The sequence below is a fragment of the Rattus rattus genome, chromosome 2 (assembly GCF_011064425.1).
Source record: "Rattus rattus isolate New Zealand chromosome 2, Rrattus_CSIRO_v1, whole genome shotgun sequence".
Lineage (NCBI taxonomy): Eukaryota > Metazoa > Chordata > Mammalia > Rodentia > Muridae > Rattus > Rattus rattus.
This window is the reverse complement of record NC_046155.1, coordinates 22,209,528-22,233,000: the sequence shown is the minus strand read 5'-3', so window position 1 is coordinate 22,233,000 and position 23,473 is coordinate 22,209,528. Positions and strand designations below refer to the sequence as shown.

The 23,473-nt window shown below is 38.9% G+C and overlaps 1 protein-coding gene across 1 annotated transcript in view; it reads right to left on the bottom strand.

Annotated features, from left to right (window-relative positions):
• The window catches only part of Trpm3 (transient receptor potential cation channel subfamily M member 3), an 851,352-nt gene extending 828,549 nt beyond the window's left edge, over positions 1 to 22,803 (bottom strand). Inside the window, 1 exon segment of the mRNA XM_032891718.1 lies at positions 22,621 to 22,803. Coding sequence (XP_032747609.1) covers positions 22,621 to 22,803 — 183 coding nt within the window.
• Between the last annotated feature and the right edge of the window lie 670 nt (positions 22,804 to 23,473).

Here is a 23,473-nt window from a genome sequence, read left to right as displayed (position 1 = left end):
ATTTAATGGGGAAATTTTAATAAGATTCAGAATGGGTATTTACACAGGCAGAAGGAAAGTTAATTTATTAGTGTTCTGAGAAGGAATTTACGTAAGGATTTTATAAGAACATTATAGACATTTTAAAATTAATAATCAAGTTTAAATATTGAGAATTGTGATTATTTTATTATTGGTAAACCTTTTGAGTTAGTTGATAACATTCCATCATGTAAGATAACTATTTTATTCCATTTTCAAGCTTGAGAATGAAGTGAAAGCTAACACAAAATGTACAATATTGGAGGCTTCATGGGCTTTGCTCACTACAGAATAGCAGTTAGAGAATTTTTGCCTCTAACATAAGCCAAAGCCAGTGTACCTAAACCAACAAAGGGGCAGTATGGTTAGGAGTTGATGCAGCATGACAGTAACCATGGCAATGCACAGATGGTACTGAAGATCCTTCTTCTGACATAACCAAGCATGGCTATTTTCCCTAGAAGGACCAGGAGAGCAAATGGTTGTTTACATGTTTTAAGAAGGAGAAATTTCATGAAATATTTAGAAAGCACCACAATTTTCTAGTAACGATTTTGCTGATTTGTTTATTTGCAAGTTAATAGGTATCCCTTTGCCAAAAAATGAGAGTTTGGGGCAAGCCGAAGCAGTCAAGCAGTTAGCTAGTTAATTTCCTGCCATAATTCATTCATAGAATTATGAAAAGAAAAGAATTAAAGTGTTTAAAATAAACTTGGTAAAAAGGAAAATATAAAAAAATTCTCAAGAAGTTCTGCCCTAGCATCAATGCAAATGTATTTAATACTGTGGAATACAATTTCTGAATTGCACTTAAAATGGCTAAAATGATAAACTGTGTGCTATGCACGCTGTGTCATGATAAAAAGTGAAAATGTACATTTAAAAGATTTGATAAAATTGCTTTAATACAACTTATTTTCTTCCCAAAACATGTGAGATCAATGATTTATTCCATATTAATTATAATTGTCTTCTTGCTCAGATTGAGATACAAAGGATATTTCGTATATTCTAAGTCATTAAATCTACTGTTGTTTATTCAATGAAAACCAATGAAACTATTCTTTCAAACCAAACTTTCAATTACTAGTCAAACAACCATTTTCTAAACGCTAATAATTTAATTATATTTAATTTTTTTGACTTCTTTACTTTAACAAATAATTTTCATTATTTTTATCCAAAACATTAGCATTGGTTAACATCAATGTGTTGTCATGCTCTTGACAAAAAGAGAAGAGTGTGGACCTGAGACAATATGGCAAACAGGTTATGGAAAGTCTCATAGATGGAATAGGAAAGAAAGAAAATGAGGGAGGCTAGAAGCCAGGAATTTCAAACTTTTCTGCAGACTACCTCCTCCCTCAAAGAACCACCTACTAACATCGATGGATTTGTATTCTATAAATCTCTCCTTCTTTCAGGAATATGGTCACAGAAAATGCATAAACCTCCAAAGAAAGTTCTGGAGTGAAGGATAGACTATGTCTCCCTAAATACGCCAGTCTGGCATAAGGATTATTTTGAGTTGACAACCAGGAAGTACTCTCTCCTCTACTTTCCAAAAGAGAAAGTGGGAAAGAGTGTCAGACTCATTGGCACATGGAGTGGAGGGGATTTCCTAAACAGAACACCAATGGCTCATGCTCTAAGATCAAGAATTGATAAATGGGACCTCATGAAACTGGAAAGCTTCTATAAGACAAAGAACATAGTCAATAAGACAAAACAACCACCTGCAGATTGTGAAAAACATCTTCATTAACCCCCATCTGATAAAGGGCTAATATGCAAAATATAAAGAACTCAAGAAACTAATCTCTAAAACACCAAACAATCCAATCAAAAAATGGGGTATAGAGCTAAACGGAGAATTCACAACAGAGGAATCTTGAATGGCTGAGAAGCACTTAAAGAAATGTTAAAAGTCCCTGTGATCGAGTAAATGCAAATCAAAACAACCCTGAGATTCCACTTTGCACTAATCAGAATGGCTAAGATCAAAAACTTGGGTGACAACACATGTTAGCAAGGATGTGGAGAAAGAGGAACACTCCACACCACAGGGGCATGTGCTCCATCCACTATGTTCATAGCAGCCTTATCTGTGATAGCCAGAAGCTGGAAACGACCCAGATGTCCCACAATGGAAGCACAGCATAAATTTATACAGAAATATTTTCCCTTCTCTCCTGGGAAAGTGAAAAGATGATCTGTGAGGAAGACTTCATGGGTCCTCACCAGTCTAACCATAACTCAATAAAACCAGATAGCCAACAGTGTTCAGTTCCCCCACAATTTGCCACACTAGAGTTAATGTGGCCTTTTCCCCCTTGAGTTTCTTCCATTAAAAAAAATTATGTTCTTTCCTGAAGGTACCATATAAGACAGCTCTGACTGCTTTTTAAGATTTAGATTTTTCCAAGTTTTCTCCAATAGGCATATGGACTAAATATCTCAATAAGCATGATATGTTTTTTCTTATTAATTAATTTTTCTGAAGGCATCTCACATAAGAGCTTAGAAGAGTAGAGAAGAAAATATTTTTCCTCCAATGTCATAACAAATGTCACATAAGTGATAAGATGACTCATGGAAACAGTATGGATATACTAATCCACTCTAGGTAAAATTCAAAAAAGTGACCACGATTAAGAAAATAGGACAGATACCTATGCAGATAATAAACACAGCAGGGAATGCAGCCTCCATGGATCCTTTAGGACAATGGTTATCTCTTTTGACTTGAGGGATCCTTGGTTAGAGACTGCTGTGTCTTCAGCCACTGTTGGGTTAGGGCCAAATAAAAAGTTATCGCCCTTTGTGCATTTTCCAAGAAAAAAATTATTGAAATTTGGAGGTTCAGTAAGCTTAATTTGGAAATCCTTGCCTTTTTATACTCTCAGGATAAAATAACCCAATACATTTTTCTAGTAGAATAAATCTGAATTCTAAATAAGCAAAACAAGTTTCCAAGATGAATGAAATTGTAAAAGGACGCCAAATGAGCTGCATCGAGCTGGACCTACGTGTCATAACTACATTTGCTTTAATAGAGCTAGCCTTTTGAAGTTACTCAGCTGATACTTAAAACGTACACATTCTTTAATATGTCTAATATCTCTGAATCTTTAAGGCGGGTCTGCTGTAGCAACTGAAGATGCTTTTCTGCTCAGTAGATCTTAAAAATAATTTCTAAACCTTCACTTTCCTTGACTCTTTTCTGAAAGACATGTGAGCTTTAAGAACACTACATACTCATATCATAACTCCATCAGGATACAATGTCTGTCTACAGGGCAAAACCTGTTCCCTCTAAACTTTACCCCATAACCTGGCAGATGCGTTACACACCAATCTTCTGCCTAATAGATGATGAACAGTTCTGCCCAGTCTCCAGCAATTTCCCACTGCCCATTTCTCCAGGCAGAAATCCTACAGTGACTCTCCTCCTGGTCCGAGTAAGCTGTTCCGCTTGCCTTACCACATTCACCTCTTAAGCCTGGAGCACAGATCTTCATCTTTTGAGAGATAACTTTAAATTGAAACATTCTGAGAAACAGATGAAGAAGAAAAATCCACTGAAAGAAAATTCAGAAAATGTTATGTTCATGAACCATTCTAAAAAGGAAAAAAAACAAATTTTACCATTTTTGTTCTCAAGGTTTACCTTTTTTGAGATTGTTTTGCAATATGACCCATATACTGAAACATCGCCTCATCTAAACAAAGGGGAAACGTGTCATCCACTGAAGAACCATTCCCTTATTCACTGAGAATAGTTTTCTGTTACCACCGTCTTCCTCACAGTGTTCTAGAATTACAGCCTGGCCATGAACCATGAAAAGCAGTTCATTTTTTTCCTTCAGTATTTTATGCTCACTGGTGAAACTTGTGGGGAGAAACACTATGTATATTTTTCTAGAAATTAGAACAAGACAGTGTAGTTTATAGCTTAAAGAGGCTTAGAAATCATAAGAAGTATACACATTCCAAAGAAATCTGAAAGAACAACTCACCATCATGGGGAAGGGGCAGATTTCTCTCACTAGGTTAAGTCTCTCTGCCATTTGTAGCAGTGTGCTTCTCCCTAACTTCGTGGCACAATGTCTGCCCAATGTTATAACACAGAGAAGAGGTACGTTCTTAACAAAGCTGAAATTATTAAACCCTCAACAAACATCGATGCCTACTCTTAAATCCAGTTTGACTGTCTTATCAGGAGGGGGTGATAAAGAGGCTGGTTGGGATAAGGCCAGCTCTGGGTCCAGACCTTCGCTGCTCCTGACTTTGACTGCCGCATGCACTGTTTAGCAGTCTCCCCACATTTCAGGCTCTGCCTTTTGACTTCTCCCCAAAAGTTCATGTTGTTCAAGTTTTCAAAATTGCCTTAGAGATTTTTCCCAAACGTCAAAGTCCTGAGTTCCTTTATACCATGTCCAGCAGTAGGTTTTGATTTGCATTTATTCATGAATTCATCAGAAACTAGTTTTTGATGCCCATGACATGTAATCACAGTACTGTTCTTAGACCCACATTTTTAGAGATTTGAGACCTCTGACAATACCTCAATTAAACTCTTATTGAATACATAGATGACCCAAGACACACTGAATATACGTGAGACCTAAGAGGTATATGCAAATAAAATTTAACGTGCTCTCCCCTGGCAAGACAAGTTTGGGGGTAGGGTGGGGGTAAGCAATCATCAAGCAAGTTTAAAAATGGGAATAAGGCCGTGTCATGGAGATGGAGTTAACTGAAAATGTTACTCATAGTGTGGTGCGAGTTTACCCTGATCCCCCCCACACACTCTTAGTGAGTTACTTTGCTCTTTTTATATGGTGCTATTTTACAGAGGATGTAGCCCCTCTGTTCTTTTCCATGACCTTGCATTTTCCAAGCATCCCTCTCTCTTCTGTTATCATTTTCTTCATCCCCATGGCATCATTGTTTTCAGCCCATGGCCCTGATAGTCTTTATCTTAAAAGAACTCATTGCCTTCACTGCACAGACCGTCCCAGTTGCCCAGTCAGTTTTCTCAGTTCTCTGTTCTGTTTACCATAGTCAACTCAGTCACAGACTCTACTTCCTACACTGCCCAGCCTGCTCCAGCCTGGCCCCTGACCTCATCACTATAGAGACATTGCTCTTGACAAAGAACTCAGACTCCCAAACCAGGGGGCCTTCCACTCTCTCCACTAGCTTTCCTTTCCTGAAGGTACCCCCAGATTCTCTCTAACTCTCAGGTCTCCCTCCAGCTCCAGTCACAAAGTCAATTAATCAACCTAATAGCACAACCACAGTTCCTTCCTTGGGCAAGTAGGGAGTATAAAGCCTCACTTGCATGTCACCTGTGACTAGAGAGCAGCACCATGTATTAAAGATATCAACTCCCGTGTGTGTTAATGAAGACGCTGAAGGCTCAGATTATTTGCCCAATTCTGTTTTAACCTCAGGACAAAGCAGGGTGATTGCTTTCTTAAAGTCTCTTCTTTCATTTGTCACATTTAATTATGTGTATGTCTGTGTATGTGGGTGTGTGTAACATATGTGTGCATGTGCCAGAGATACTGGGTGCCCTGGAGTGGGTGTCACAGTTGGTGGTGAGCTTCCTGACATGGATGCTGAGGAACAAACCGAGGGCCTCTGAAAAGAGACGTGAGTGCTCTTAACAGCTGAGTCTGCTTTCCAGCCCTGATTTGTTATATTTATTACATTAATTATACAATATTTTATAATTGTATATTACCATACATATTACATTATACATATTATATAATTATATTAAAATATTTATTATATTAATTATATAATGTCATTATTTTATAATTAATGATATATTGTTAAATTATTAATAATTTAATAATTACTAACATGTAGCTACTATACACACACACACACACACATATATATATATACATACAGAGAGAGAGGGGGGGAGAGAGAAGAAGGGAGGGGAGGAGGGGGACAGAGGGAAGACATACATTGCTAACAAAGCTTCTATATTGTTTCATTGGTGAATTTAGAGTTTTCTAGATCTTGGTTTGATTGACATGACAAAAAACAGTTTATTTAAAACTCAGTACATAAATGATTCAACATATTAAAAACAATAAACGGAGGATAAACTAAAACTTAAGATAACAGAAGCACAATTTGATGCCCTGTTTTCATTCAGTGGTGATAACCAAGTATTTCCAGTGACAAATATGCATTTTTCATGTGCTATTTTGTGTCTGAAAACAAGCTCATTAATAAGGCTGCCAACATAGGTTTTCAAAAACTTTTACTATTTAGCCTGGACCTGGTTTGACCTCACCATCTATATCAACAACAAACCATCTTGAATGGGACAGAGATAAACTCTGTGTTTTCCATTCACCTCACTCCTGATTCACAAGTCAACCAAGTATTGAAGGTGAGCAAAGGATGACTGTGCCTACCTGTGACGCCTCCCTCCTCCCCCAGCCGACTGGCTATAAATGACTTCTCTGAAATTTAGTTTATTCTTCTGTAACTTGAACAAGCAAATAAAACCTACTCAGGATGATGCTGGGCTTATGTAAGTCTTGTAGGAGGTCATTCAAAGCGCTTAGCATTTAGATGTTCAAACACTGGGCTCATTTCTCTCCCTTCTTTTCTCCTTCCTATCAAATGTGAAACATCTGAGTCTGGGAGTCTTCCCTCTCCTCTGTCGTTTACCTTCCTCTATGATCACATGTTCCCAGAACATGCCAGGTAGTTGCAAGATTAGGGATGTGTCCTGACGCAGATCCTAAGACGGAGGAGAAGGTGATACTCGAGGCACATGCAAGATGGTTTTTGCTAGTCGGACTCTTGCTCCAGGAAGAAGCAATGCCCAGCCTTCTATAAGGTGAGATACACAAGCTGTGCAGTAATACAATACTCTGTGAATTACCTCACTATTCACATCAGCACAGGGCTGTGATATTATCCCACCAGCCCAGGAGTCTGTCTCCATCAGTACATCCAAAGCACCAGTTTTAAGGAGTTAGTATTCTTACAAAATGTTTTTCCTCTCCCTTCTGTATATAATGGGTCAGGGACAAACACCGGGTTTAACCGCTACTTATCTCTGATTCCTTCTGCATCTGTTTAATTAAGGGCATTTGGTTTTGATAACCCGAGTTAAGCTCTTGTTTTAGTTACTGTTGTCACTGAATTCTATAGTGGAATTTAATAACTTTACCAAACTCTGAAGTAATAAACTATTTTTGTATCTGTAACCCAAATCATTCTCACTCTGATGGTAATCTCCACTATCTCTTAAGTTAATTTCACCTAATGTTGGCATACTTCTAAGTGATTCTTCTTATACTTCTAATTACTCACATTAAAATCACATTTATTACAATGACTTGCCAGGAGTCCCCAGTGAAGGAATTTAATTTTCAAGTTCGTCATTTTAGTTTTGAAGCCTGTCTGTATGTGGAGAGATGACTTGTGATACGGAGCCGAAGAAAATGGGAATTCATCTTTTCCTGAAATTGGTTCTCACTCTCCATGTGTACTACAAATGGTAAGAACAGAGATCGGGCCCAGTTCTACTACATCCTCTGAGTAACTCCAGAAGCTCTGTTTGTGGTGCTGGGAACCAAACCCAGGACCTTCTGCATGACAAGCAAGCGCTTAGCCACTGAACTATATCCCCATAACCTACGGGGAGGGATGATGTTATGAAATCATACAAAGGCAATGAAGACATATAATGGACAAAGTTGACTACCTCATTACCCGCCTGTGTCTGTAAGCTGTGACACAGTTCACCACAGTTGTGAGTTCCATGAACCCAGCAGCAACAAAAGGAAACATCTCTCTTTCTCACATCAGGATCCAAGTCTTTGGTGTTTGTCTTGGTTCTCATAGCTCTCTACAAATCTAGTGTTCGGCTTACTGTCCTGTGCCATGGTTCCCAGGCCCTTCGTTGCAGTCTCTAGGAACTAGCTGTAGAACTCCTGCGCCTCCACAGCCAACCACCTACTTGATACTTATCATCTGTGTATTCATAAGTATTCTAACTTATTTATTTTTTGTAATTCTAATCAAGTGCTAGGACTTCAGATACCAAATATAGTCCAGATGTGCCCAGGTTTGATGTTGATGTGTAACCCAAGATGGCTTTATTTAACTACTTACTGCATGGGTGGATTTTTGGCCCAATCATAGCTGCTCTAGGCCACCATGTGTCCCAGCCCCTAGCTGTCTGCTCTCCTAATTTGGAGATCTTGTGGATCTTGGAAAGTTTCTCAAATTTATCATAGAAGGCCATTCTGCAATACAATAAAAGTACTCTCTCCTTCAAAAAAAATCTGCATGATGAAATTTAATCCTCAGTATCTGTATTTGAGGAGGTCTCTGGGAGGTGTTGAAACCATGACCCTCATAAACAGGGTAGCAGTATTTAAAAGAATCCAAACAGACCCTGTTCCTTTCCATTGGTAAATTAATAGCAGAAACACTGTTATCTATGAAATCCCACTAGCTATGAAGTCCTATTTCAGTTTCCAACCTGCAGAAATGTTAGAAGTAAGTCCATATCCTTAATAAGACTTCTTCTGCCTTGCGGCATTTTGTTATAGTAGCCTTAAAAAAAAAACTAAAACTAAAACACAACACAACCCCATTCTCCTTGACATACTCTATGGGGAAACCGATCTATTTGCTGATTTCCTGAAGGTTAATGTTTTAAATACTGTTTATTGACAGTAAAGTCTGGCTTAGGAAATCACACATAGTCTGCTACTGTAAGGACATCATTTATTATTGTTTCTAAATGTAATTTATGTTAGGAACAAACATTTCTTTAGTTGTTTTTCTAGTCAGCTTTTCTTGGGGTGGGGGGTGACAGAATTTCCAGGTAGACTCTGTAACAAAACCATGCTTTCTGACACTCTGTTGGTTTTTTCCTCAATTACTGCTAATTTTTCCCCATTTATTCTTTCCTACAAGCAATGACTTAGTAATTACTTGTTATTACAATCACTCATTATTTATGGTCACAGGAGACAAGGGCTCCTATAAAACATCGGATGTCCTCGGATAACTGGAAATATGGCAAGCTACTCTTTAGAGAGTAGCTGTGATTCAAAATTTCAGGTTAAGGGTTTGTCTTAATTAGGTTTCTATTGTTATGATAAACACCATGACCAAAAGCAACTTCTCAGGAGAAAAGGGTTTATTTCAGCTTACAGTTCCAGTTAATAGTCTATCACTGGGGAAATTTAGGGCAGGACCTCAAGCAAAACTGTGGAGGAATACTGCTTGCTTACAGCCTTTCTCCCCATGAGTTTCTCAGGTCACTTATACCACCTCAGGAGAGCCTGCCCAGGAGTTACCTGGACCCTGCTGTACCAATCCCATTCAAGAAACTGCACAACAGACTTGCCCACAGGCAAATCTTACTGAGGCATTTTCTCAGTTGAGATACCCTCTTCCCAAATGATTCTAGTTTGTGTCAAGTTGACATAAAACTAGACAAGACAAGATTATTTTTCTTCATTAATAAAAGAATGATGGAACTTACAAACTGGCAATAATTGCATTTTGTATCATCTACTTAGAGGTTATTGAATAAGAATAGGGAGCATAGAGTCTAGAGAGACAGCTCAATAAGTAAGGTTCTCACTCTGTAAGCATGAAGGTTTGAGTTTCAGATTCTCAGAATCCATGTAAAAGCCAGATGCTATAGCACGGTACGCCTACACCCACACAAGAGCCAGAGACAGAAAACCCTGAGAGCTCACCAGCCACTCGCTTGACATCATTCCCAGCAGTGAACAAGATAACCTATCTCAGACAAGGTGGAAGGCAAGGACCAACACTTGAGAATGTCCTCTAACCTCTACTCACACTGTAGCATTTGTAGACACCTACACATGCATGCATACACACACATTCATAGATGCACACAATCGATTATATTCATCACATACCAACACATAAAAAGAATATAAAAATCATAATTTATTATATGCTGTGTACTGCTTCAATTCAATGGGGCCAAAACTGAAAATTACATCATTTGTTCATGAGTCCAGTTGATTATCTTTCTCACTGACTTGAGTGCTCTTACAAAACAATTTAGCAAATTAATAATACAATAAGATAGGCTTAGTATACTTGAAATATATAAAATATATAAAATATACTTCAAGTATAAAAATATATTTTATATATATTATTCAAGCTGCATATATTTGACTGTATATATATATATATATTATGCAAGCTGTATATATTTGACATACATGTGAGCACATGTGCATGTGGCCAAAGAGCTTCCTCTACTGATTTCTACCTATGTTTTGAGACACAGTTGAGTCACTTTTCTTTGTCTCTACAGAATATCTTTTTTTCCTGTACAGAACCCACATATTCTCATACAGGTAAACAGTGTGTTTCGAACATATGAACATCCAAATCCCTCCAAGAACCCAACCCCTGCTCCTGCTTGCTCCAAAGACTCCTGGTATGTTCACCTGCACCCTTAATGTCCTTTCCTTTTTGTTAAAAGCCCACTGAGTCCAATGACTCCTGCCTGTTGGAATGTTGATTGAGCTTAGTGACTTGTTTTTATATAGGTAGCCATGGCAGCAGTGAGTGTATGGGAGCCAGGTCATGCCCTGGTGACAGCATTTCATATTTCATTGCACTCTTCTCAATCTCCCTAGCTCTTACCTTCTTTCTACCCCTCTTTCACAATGTTCGATATAGGGTCTCTTTCTTTATTGACCTGGATGGAGTTTTCCACTTTAGTTAGGTTAGCTGGCCAGTGAGCCCTGAGGAGTCTTTATCTCCACCCACTTCTCTACCCAGCCCAGTCCTAGAGTTACAGGTGCATGCTGCTATGACCAATGTTTATTGTGGACATAGGATTGTGAGTGCTCATGTCCTCACGCTTGCATAGCAAGCACTTTATCTACTGAACTATATCTCAAGTTCCTTATTATTCTATTATTAATGTTATAGACAAGTTAGCCTTTCAGAAGACTTTCCCACCTTGCCTAGTCTTGTATACTGTAGGGGTTTACCTGTACAGGCTGGTACTATAAAAACAATGCATTCCTATTTACAAGTCTACTGAGTAGTAGGGGAGATCATTTCTACCTGTATAGCTTACCATCTGAATCCCAAACTTCAAAAAGAAAAAGGGCACACTGATTAATATAATGATGCACATAGAGAAAGAAGAACAATGCCCCCACCCCCACCACACACACACATGAACAATCTAATACCCACCACCTGGAACATGTTACTTTGCGTGACAGACAGAAATTAAAGTTGCAGATGAACCAATATTGCTAATTATCTGACTTTACCTAAGGTCTCTGGATTATATGGGTGGATCCAACATAATTTCACATGTGACTGATAGGCAGGAAAGTCATGTGATATAAGAAGGGATTGAGTCAACTTTCCTACCTTCAAACACACAGGCCATGAGGCAGGAGATGTAGGTGGCTTCTACAAGCTGGAGAAGTCAACCGAATACTTTTTCCCTAGACACCGCAGAGGGAAAATAGTTCTGCTTCTCTATCTAGAGAAGCCAATGTCGCACTTTTGGACTACAGAACTGTAACACATTTGTGTAGCACTAACCCACTAAGTTTGTGCTAATTTGACTGCAGCAATAGGAATAAAAGACGATGTATTTTCTACTCCAAGAAGCAAAAACTTGAATTCGAATGCAGTTTGACAATTTGTTTTTGCATATTCCATATCTTAACAACACTTTAATTGGCCTCCACAATTAAAAGGCCAACTATTCTATGCCAGTTAAGCAAACACAATGACCCAATTAAAACCTGAGGTCTGACAGTACAGTAACACATGGATTATTCCCTCTACTTAAAAAAAGAAAAAAATAAACTCTCTCAAGGATCCATCTTGACTTATGGATTACTGCAAAGTGTAAGCATAATACGGCTTATCAGTCAGTGAAGGAAGCTTTGCTTTAAACATATTTCAGCTAATAACTGAGACAGGAAAGTCAGAATTACATCATTATGTTGCAGTCCCAGGTAATAACCAAAAGGAGAAAGGAGACAGCTCCTGGCCGGGAATCAGCTAAGGGCAAAATTCAAATTGTGTCCAGTTTTCTTTCCTTGTGAGCTCATCAATACTTATATACACTTTACAGACTTAAAAATATCAAACAGAAACTAATATTTTATAGCACACAAAAGCAATGCAAAAATTCAGATTTTGGGCATTTACAAATAAATTGTATTAGGTACGGTGATGGCCATGTATTACTAATGTTTGTGTTCCATTTGTCATGTAACAACAGGACAGAGCTACTTCATGGGATGCAGAACCCAAAACGTTTTCTTCCTTGTCATGAAAGGTTTGCTGGCTCCTTCTCTAAGCAATGACTCCCACTAAAGCACAAAACAAGAAGCATATGGAACACTCAGGAAATATTGTCACCAATAAATAAGATTAAAACTAATTCAGGCTCCTTGTCACCAGCCAATTTGTGGGGAATAACCACAGACAGAAGAACATGGGCGGAGGGACCGCTAGGACGCACTCAGCAGAACAGGATGTGGGAAGGTCCATGGGGAGACTTTCTTTTCTCTGACAAAAGCATTTTCTAGGGGAAAAACAAGATCCTGGAGGTAAATCTATAGATAAAGGGAATAATTGCAGTATGTCAATTCTGGTTGGATTCTGACAAAAACACTAAGAGTCAAATACAGAATTACAAGGTAGTCATGGTAAGTTCACATATGGATATTAATAAATTGTCAATGTGCTTAAGTATTACTTTAAATTTTTTCTTCTAAGTTCCTAGAGCAATGGTTCTGAACCTTCCTAATGCCACAATCTTTAAGATAGTTTCTCATATATCAGTGACCCCCCCAACCATAAAATTATTTTCTTTGCTACTTCATAACTGTAATTCCACTAGTGTTACCAATCATAATGTTAATTCTAATATGCAGGATATCTGATATGTGCCACTAAAGGGGTCATAAGTCACAGGTTGAGAACAACTGCTCTAGAGTGTTCAAGGGTGTGACTCAGTAGCAGAGCACAGGCTTCACATGCATAAGACTCTGGGTTCGATGCCCCACACTTAAACAAGTAAATGAATACCCTTTCTCTTTCGCATACCATTTAGATGAAGTGACATAATATCTGAGATTTACCCTTAAATTTTCTAGTAGGGAGAGAAGAAATGAAAAATGAGATATTGACTGAAATTAAGTTATAGGACTATTATAATAGTCTTTCTATTTGTATATGTTTGAAATTTCACATATTTTTCAAAGGCATTATTTCCCAAAGGCCTTGAACTTCATGAAGAAAATAATTTCATAACCACAATTTTCTCTAAGTATAAAGAAACCAATAAAGAGATATCAAAAGCAAAGGATGTCCTACATTTCAATATTGCTTAAGCTTCATACTTTAGTTCTAAAAATGTCAATAAAATAAACTTCAGCAGAGACACGGATGGACATTTCAGTGGTCGAGATCTTCTGTGTATGGTCATCACATTGGACCTACTTTCATTTTCAAGGCCCTTTGCAAACTTCAAGTCCAGCCCAATCATTTCTCATATTACATTCTAGCTATGCTGAAGGACAGTCTAACTCCAGAAGCATTAAAGGCTACAAACATCACATCCTACCAGTAAGGGCCTGCTGCTTCTCATATGTCCAGTTAACACCACCAAGGAGTTGAGGGACTATTCCCATGTAGTGAGGGCTGGCCTCCCAAAGGCTCCACATCAACCTATGTGTTATTCATGCTCCTCCCGGAGCAGGCATTGCCATCTTCCCTTCGTGCTAAGAACTGAGAAACAGGAACATGAAGTTTGCAAGAGCAGTGAAGGGACTGAGCCAGACTGGTTGCCATTTGGGTGAATTTCAATGACAATGGCCTTAAACCAAGGCCAGCATCATGCGCCTTCAGCTTCTCAAAAAAAGCTTTGAGTCAAAAAAGGTTGAGATCTGGGTAAGTTCAACCATTCTGTTGCTGGGTTCTGCATCTTGCGAAGAGCAGTACATGTCTAGCTAAGAACCAAGGAGACAATGAAAAGGAGTTTCACTGAATATTGTTTAAGACAGTGAATTAATTAGTTATCAAATTAATTAGCATAATGTTCCCAATAAGAAATGAGAGAAAGGACAGTTTATGTTTTCAACCTATACTAGAAAAATGGAAATATGAACTTATACACTACAAAATACCTGAAAAGAATAACATAATATGTATAGTTAAGGAAACAGTGTTACATGAAGAAGGCCAAAGACAAATAGAAATTCATTGCACAGCATAGGTCCAAAGAAATGGCAAGCAGATAGGGCCATAGCATGCATATGTCTTTATAACTTTACAAACAAATACTAGAGATGTGTCTTTAATTTGGATAAGAAGATGGATGTTGATTTTAGAAAGTCTCATTATAAGGGGGAAGAATTCAAGAAACTAGGAAATGGGTATTTTAACTATAATTATAATAGTTTGTTCTTTTTAAAGATATTAAGGAAAGATGGTGAATTTTTACTCTTTGCTGAGTGTATATTGAGACAGTAAGGATACTTGAACACTTTCTACTGTTTGCATTTAAAAAAAAAAAGTATAGTGAATGAATAGTAACTTAAGAGTCAAAGAGACCTAGAAAGCGTTTCCACTGAATATTGTTACCTTAAGAAAACAGAGCTCCCAGGTGACTCTTAAACCCAATAAGAAATAGAGAGGAAGTTGTCTTAATAACTGGTGAGGAGAGCCTTCAGACAGTGCTTTCCTCAGGCTGCACAGCTAACAATGATCAGACAGGATTCGAGTCTCCAGTCTCTGCCAGCTCCATTTCAAAGCTACCACAATGTTTACTACAATAAATGCTGCTTCACTGCTCAACTTGAGATGAACTGTTTCAGATAAGACCTTTCGGGCAACATTCTTATTCAATATAGCTCCCAGTCTCAATTATTCAGTGTCACTATTATAAAGTTCATTTCCAAAAAAATAAAAATGCAACTTTCGAGAAGGGAGAGAAAAATCTAGGTGGTTATTAGCATGAATGTTTTCCCCTTTTTGGATTACTTTGTGGTTGGAACACTGCTAGGTTTGAATGTATAGGCAGACCAGACACAGACTACTTGTCATATACAGTTTGTCCTGTCAACTCTCAACTTTAGATACCCATCTTAAGAATACCCAGGATGGTTCTCATTTTATTATAGCTTGGGCACGTTCTGACACTCTTTAATTTATTTTAGGCAGTCAGAGAAAGACATGACCTGATACTTTGATGATCTTTCAGTTATCCATGAAAGATCCCACAAGTGCACATCTTATTACAGGCCAGCTTGTGAACTCGTTCATCAATGCTGCAGACTAAATAAGTTCTAAGTAAAATACAAGAATCAGCTCTGAAATCTCATCCTACCAGGAAAGTCCGTGAGAATGAAGGAATCAGGGCTAGACTCATCATAAGAAAAAGTAAATTTGCAATGCTCTTTTAAAATAATCCTTTCTAGCCCGTTCCTGTGGACTAGTACCAGAGTTATCTGTCTCCTATTTATTTAAGCTATTCTTCCCTATTATAAATAAAATTATTTATTGTAATTATTTATTTTAATTATTTATTAAATAAAATAATTATTAAAATCATTATAAAATAAAATAAATAAAATGTTTTCTACTTTATTTTAAGACCCAAAGTCAAGGAACTAAACTCTTCCTCATATTAACTAAAAGCTATTATTTTTATTTTTGATGTCATTAATTGATTAATTCATCATGGAGTAAATATCCAACTGAATACTTTGTGCCAGGCATTGTTCAGGATGCTTTGTTGTATCACTGAATAATAATACAACAATCTGTACTTAGGCAAGCTTACACTCTAGCTATAATAAGCGAAGAAAGTCATTTAGTGGGACGGAAGAAAAAAGACTGTCACACATGCAGCCTACTTTTGAGAACCTCCACACAGACAGGGCCATAGGATGTCTTGGTCTCATTTCCCATCATTCAGCATTGATTTCCATGACTCAATTAAAATTACTATTGGAAAGATGTCATTACTTTATTCCTAATTGAAAAGTCCAAGCAAGTTTTTCTTCCTCTTAACATCTAGTTTCCATGTGGAGAAAACTGTTGATCTTGACTTTCTAACCCTACATGTTAGGAGACAGACTGTTTAACTTTTTCCAATGGGCTCCACCTGTAGAAGTAGACTGTGCTCACTGTCATTTCTTTGCATATCTCCTTCGTGTGGATTAAACTCTCAGTGCTATCAGGACCTATCAGAGTGCCTGTCCTACTTAGGTTTCTTTTGCTATGATAAATAGAAAGCAACTTGGAAAGAAAGAGGTTTGTTTCCTCTTATAGGTTACAGTCCACCATGAAGGGAAGTCAGATCAGGAGCTAAAGACAGGAATCAGAAGGCAGGAACTGAAGCAGAGGCCATGGAGGAACCCTGATGACTGGCTTATAGTCCATGATCCACTCAGCTTTAGTTTTTATACATTCCGGGACTACCTACCCTGCTCAAGTATAACACCTCCCACAGTGGGCTGGGCCCTTTGAGCCCTCCCATCAATCACTGACTAAGAACACATTGCCAAATCTTTTTAATCACTCTCTTTCTCTCTCTGTCTCTCTGTTTCTGTCTCTGTCTCTCTGTCTTTTGCTGTCTCTCTCTGTCTCTCTCTGTCTCTGTCTCTCTCTGTCTCTGTCTCTCTGTCTCTCTCTCTCTCTCTCTCTCTCTCTGTGTGTGTGTGTGTGTGTGTGTGTGTAAGTGTATGTGTATGTTTAGCCAAAGAGTTCAGAAGAAGATGTCAGATTCCTTTGAGTTAGAGGTACACAGTCTTGAGCAATCTGATCTTGGTGCTGGGAACTGAACTCAGGACTTCTAGAAGAGCTGCAAATGTTCTTAACTGCTGAGTCATCTCTTCAATCCCTAGAATAAGGCTTCTTATTTAAGATTTATTTATTTATTTATTTATTTGTTTGTTTGTTTGTTTATCTATTTATTTATTTATGTGAGTACACTGTCAGTGTCTTCAAGACACAGCAAAAGAAGGCACCAGATTCCATTACAGATGGTTGTGAGCCACCATGTGGTTGCTGAGAATTGAACTCAGGACCTCTGGAAAAGAGTCAGTGCTCTTAACTGCTGAGCCATCTCTCCAGCCCCCTAGAATGAAGTTTTTTTTTTAAAAAAAAAATGTATTCTCTAGAATAATTTTTGTTTTTCCAGGCCTTCTTTGCCTTTGCAAATGAAAAAGCCAATCCCTCCAGCTGGTATACCCAACTGAGTATAATGGCTCTTCTGCTATTCATAATTTTTAATGATTCAATTGTTTTTTTTAAAAAATTCAGTAAACAACGGCAGGAGAAACTGTTCTGATATATTTTAGAATTGAAAACAAATTCAAAATTATCATCATGCAGAGATTTTTTTCCCAAAACCTGTTTGAATTACTTTCTTCCTAGTAAGTTTGAAGCCCTCAAAATTACAAATGAATTTTTATTCACAATAAATGATGACAAGTGTTTTGTTAACTATTCAAATGTAGCATTTACAAAATGTCTAAACAAGGTTGACCATTGTTATCAAATGGACTTCTTTCTCTTTGTTCAAAAATATCACAATAGCAAGAAAATGTAATTGTATTCCCAAGCAAGGCCTCTCTGTTCCCTTTTCTAGTTTTAACACAATGAGTAAAAGGCACTATACAAATCAACCTGTCAAGAAATGATTTACTCTGTAATGGACCAGCGCTGCTGGAGACTCATTCCACTTCCACCAAGAGATCGCTTTGTATAACAAGAACAAACCATTAAGGGCTTATGATACTGTGATGACATATTAGATTCTGAAAGAGAATCAAGGATATTCTGTTCACCAAGTTGCCACTGTGTCTACCGCAACCGCGTGGATGGACTCACTATCCATACAGTCTTTGAGTGGTTGAGAGAGGAGTCTTTCTAACTTTAGCCCTGTCTTTTACTCAGCCTTTATTTATTCAAGACATTGACAAATCTAGCTGTTGGGAAACACTGTCCTTTAGGCATGACATGGTGACACGGTCTGGCCACCGGGACATCAAAGCAGAGGAGATTACTCACAGAGACTCTAAGAAAGTCACAAAATTGGGTCTGTTAACATATCCCTGGAAGAGAAGGAGATCTGAACTAGTTCATGAAGCACAAGAGGACCCTCACTTCTCCAAAGACATATAAGCAAGTTAATGACTGCTGAAGAGGAAGAGCCTTCTTTGGTCATATGGCTACCTATACGTTGTCTGTGCATCTATAAATCACCATAATTAAATTCCTTGCCTTCCAAAGCTAGACTTGGGTGGGATCGTTTCTTTCATCTCCTGTGGGTACCATATTGGGGATTGATGGACATTTGGTTATGTCTCAAGACACAGGAAAAATCAATTAACACTTGCTTTGGGCAAGGAGAGCTAGACGCCATCTACTAGTCCCAAAAGGAGGATGAGGTATCAGAAATGGAGTCAGGTCTGTATTCAGATGCATCCTGTGCACACAGCATCTCAAGCCTGAGCCATGGCAGGAAGAGGGCATTTGGTACCCAGCTGAAAGGCATTTGGCTGCTCTGGAGCAGGGATGTTTCCTGTGCTCACTGCTCTTTCTACACACTCTCAGTTGCCCACTTACCAGCAAAAGGTGTGATCCTCTGTGGTTGGCACCTGCTGATAAGGGTAATTATAGCATTAGGGGAAGCAAGCACGCCATCCAAGGGTAAAAAACAACTCTAATTACTACTCCATCATTTTACTCCCTGAAACTGTTTTTGTCCCTTTAACAGAGAGCTTACTCGGAGATTAAATTAAATCAGCATCTCTGTGAAGACAAGCCTTTAAATAGTGATGGGGCTAGGGGAAATCACCTCTTTAAATGAATGATGTATGCCTGCTGAGGTGAGTATTTGATATTTACAACACCAGGTTGCACGTGCTGGATGATATTTTGAATGGTTTCCATGCATTTCTGTGCAAATACAACCAAAATAACAACAGGAGGAGTGAACACACCAGTTCAAGGGGAAAAGCAATCTAGATCTTATAGAATGACCACGAAGAAGTTCTTAAATTATCCTTACACCAATAGACCACTTTGACAGAAATACCCTTTAAAAACCTAACACTCAAAAATTTAATTTGATACTCCAAATTTGAACACATTTTACCCTAATAGATAATACGACAAAATTGGAATGAAATTTACCTACCTTTATTTTTAAACTGTTTCCAGATTTAAAAAAAAAAGTCTAAGACCTTATTCCAGAGAAAAGTAATTTCTAAAGAATGCATATTATTAAACATTACTTCACTGTATCAGAATTATATCAATTAGACACCTGAGTACTGAAGCAACATACGTTCATGAGCCTTCTGCTAGAAAATATGATACTGAAAAAAGGAGACAGAGGAGCAATTCACAAATGACTTAAGAACCAGGAAAGACTGGCTTGTTAGGTATGCTTACTGTGGTGGCCCAGAATCTCAGAGACGCCCACGAAGTGTCCAGAGTCTCATAGTGAGCATGCCCATGAAGTGCCACCAGACATACCACTTCTGCTCGACACTAGAATAAAAGGTTCTAGATAGCTGTCGTCAGGTGGGATGGCCCACACCGTCCTCCCTCACCTCAGGCTTCCCAGATTCCACAGCGCTTTCTTATCACCAAAAACAACGGTCGGAAATGGAACTTTTGACTTCTATAGCTGCCATCATGTCGGTAGAGGCACTCGACTTTCAGGGAAAAAAAGAAAACTTCTAAATTTAGTAGTGAATCAATAGGAAACCTAACTAAAATCAAATCAAGCAATTCTTCCTTAACTTCACACATAAAAACAAAAATACTATAACCCAGGTTGTAGAGAAAAGCTTCTCTTGTTAATCTAGAATGATGGTTCTCAACCTGTGGGTTGAAACCTTCTGGGTGGTTGCACATCACATGTCCTGCATATCAAATATTTGCATTATAATTTGCAACTGCAGCAAAGGTACAGTTATGAAGTAACAATGAAAATAATTGTAGGTCAGGGGTCATCAAGACATGAGGGACTGTATTAAAGGGTCATAGCATAAGGAAGGTTTGAGAACTACTGTTCTAGAATGTAATAGAAGTTTCCTTGTAGGAGTAAATCATTTCCATGTCCAGGAGATATGGCTTTGTCTCCAAAGTAAAAATAATAGCACAGCCTTCCTTGTTTGAGTGGACTTAGACGTCCTTCCATCCCCTGTGTGACTTTAACCAGAAGTTATTTCAAAGATTGGACACAAAAGAATCAGGTTTACTTTAACAAAACCACTATCTGATCATTTCCTGGTCTCAAACAAACAGAGAGAATGGTAGCAAAGCCTCATGCTTAATAATTAACCAAATTCCTCATCATCTAGTCTGTTTTTGAAATAACAAATAAAATCTTTACATGGTTTCTTCTAATCAGGATGAATGCCACATTATTTCTGAACATAACCCACAGTGGATAAGACTCACAGTTATGTCAACGAATATCTTATTACTCATAAGGACAACAAAAAGAACATTAATTCAAGTTAAGTGTTATTTACAAGCTGTTTTTCTGAGATACAGTGAAAGGTAAAAATAGCACCAAATCACCTCAAACTATGAAACAACCATCTTACTGTAAATGTTGGAAACTTTTACAAAGATGTACCTTGAAACCATTATTATTCCCTTTTTTCTGTGTTAGCCTGAATGTGTTGAGTGGCTCAATTCAACAACTCATGAGACCAAACCAGGAATAAAATACTAAGGTAGATTGCAGACCTAAGAATGACAAAAGCTCGTTATCTTTGGGGATTTTTTTGTAATCTGATAATTAAAATCTTGGCTTAGAGACCTATTTTTTGGAGTTTTAGAACAAAATCAATATTGAACTTGTCATGCAATGTGAGAAAAAACCATAGGCTTTCAACTGCTTTTTTAACTGAATTGCTAATGTTTCAATTAACAAGCATCACAGAGAAATACTGCACCTTTGCCTGCCCTTAGCAAACAGGAAGACTTGGTTACTTTTCCAGATGTTTCTGGTTGCCATGGTATCCTAGAATGCCCTCCCTCACACACATTTTTATTCAAGGCAATAACCTTCAAGTCATTTATTGTCACAACAGAGTTAAATGAAGATTTTTGTATGGCCCTGGTAAGGGCTGTTCACACACCTGTTGAACAAAATCAGACACGATATAAAAGCCTCATAGAATAATGTTTAGATATTTTATAAGGAGATGAACTCAGTTCTTAGTTTACATAAGTGGTAAGAGGTCATTAATCTTTTCCAACAGAATTTATTCCAGAAGGCTATCTCCAGGTGGAAATTCTGTTTTTAAGATCTTTTCAAGTTTGCATTTCTAACAGAGTATTTCTGTGGCTAAAATAAAATTAATTGCATAAATCATGTGAACCATATCCATGTTTAGATGAAAAAACTTGCCCACAAAATGCGTCAGAGATTTGAAATCCCCAAATTTATTAATGTTTTCTGCTATTCATTTTGTAAACAAGCAAACAAAATAAATAGGCTAAAATCTCATTTTGTGGCATTGCTGTTACAGGCTACATTTATGGGTAAATTTTTTCCTTCCATGCAACCTCTGAAAACTAGATTGAGCTAACGCTATTCACACTGAAGCCCATGGTATGAGCTATTCTTTTTTCCTAATCTTTTCATTATGTAAAATCTGCATGATTCCTCTGAAATCGTAGGAGCATACATGCTGATATTTCTAAGGATGCTTTGGAAGTTAGAAACAGTGTGCCCCCTCCTTAACCATGAGCAACAGGAGACCAATAAAACTGTCTTCTAGAACAGAGCTCTTTCCCTCTGACATGATGGAAAATCTAATATTTCAATACTAGAAATGTAAACGCAGCAAAAGTTTTCATCAACTGTATTTCTCCACACACCGTGATGTCTTAATTTCATATGAGTGCTTTTATTGCACTAATCAGACATTGAAGAGGCGCTGACACATGGGGAAACTGCCTTCTGAATGTCGTACATGTTAAGCCAGAGGCGTATAAGCACCTGGGATATGCTTGCTATTCTCCACATGCAAATGACATTCTGCAAACAATTAAATATACCCATTAAAACAGTGGGGGAGTGAGATGGAAAGAGCAAGTGTTAAGAGAGGAAAAATACAATGTGCTGTTCTTATTATGCTCCCATTCAGCCGATGTTAAGTGAGTTTGAATGCGGCGCACACACAAACCAGAGGGATACATACACTCGTGTCACAAGATGCAGGACAACTCACACTTCGTTCATTACAAAACTATAATGATCTGAACGCCAGCCCCTCGCCTCTCCAACACTTTTCCCATTCCTGCACAGAAAGAAGACACACCAAAAGACCCTCTTCTGGCTAAAGAGAGGGGAGGTGTCCCTTGGGGACCCCTGCTTGCAATCGCCCAACACTTTCCCTGTAAGTGGCTCCACAAGTTCTTAGGCTCCAGCGCCAGGAGTGCAAGTTCAGCACCACGGACAAGGTTCCTGGCACCTCCGAAAGAAGGGTGCTGAGGCCCTGACTCTCCCCAACTCACCGGTGTCTGCTGTGCTGGCAGTCCCGAGCGCTTGGTGGACCCCTGCTTGGAACTTAACCTTTTCCACGACTCGGCAAACCTGCCCCGGCTGGCGCTGCGGCTGCGCCGGCGGCTCTCCGCGCTGCCCTCGCGATCAGAGCAGCCTCGCTCCATCTCGCCCGCGTCCCTCCACTTCTTGCCCATGCTTAGCAGCGTGGCCGGGCGAGCCTGCGCCCTTGGCAGCGCTCGCAGCAGCCTGCGCTCAGCTCTCTCCTGCGCCGCCTTCGCCTAGTAGGCTCCCCGCCTGAGCCGGAGCTCCGTAAAGCTGCCAGCAGGCTGCGCTTGCGCTCGCGATTGGCTCAACAGGGGATGGGGCTGTGAGCGCCACCTGCGCCCCAGCCCGCTTCCTCATGCACCCCAAATTGCTTTCCACCCGCAGCCACCGCCTTCGAGACGGGGGAGGTAAGGGGGCGCACGGCCCACGCCTGGGATTGTGGACCCACTGCTCTGGGAGTTTCTTGCAGTCAATGTGCCCCACCCAGTCTCCAGGCCCTGGGGACCTGAGTGCAGAAGCCCGGGTCACCCACTGGTGAGTGGGTGGAGACTCCAGTTGACTTAGACAAAGAGAGTAAGCCTGGAACTTTATCTGCCTTCCTTTCTCTTTCTCCCTTTTCATTTCTTCGCAACAACTGTCTTCAAGTATCCTTAGGGAGAGTCCAGCTTCATCTGCCTGTCAGGTGCGGGGCTAATTCCTCCCTCTGTTTGTCAGGCTGGCTCACTGGGCCTCAGACTTGGCTGCACATTCAAGTTTCCTGAATAGCTTTTCATTTACACACACACACACACACACACACACACACACACACACACACAC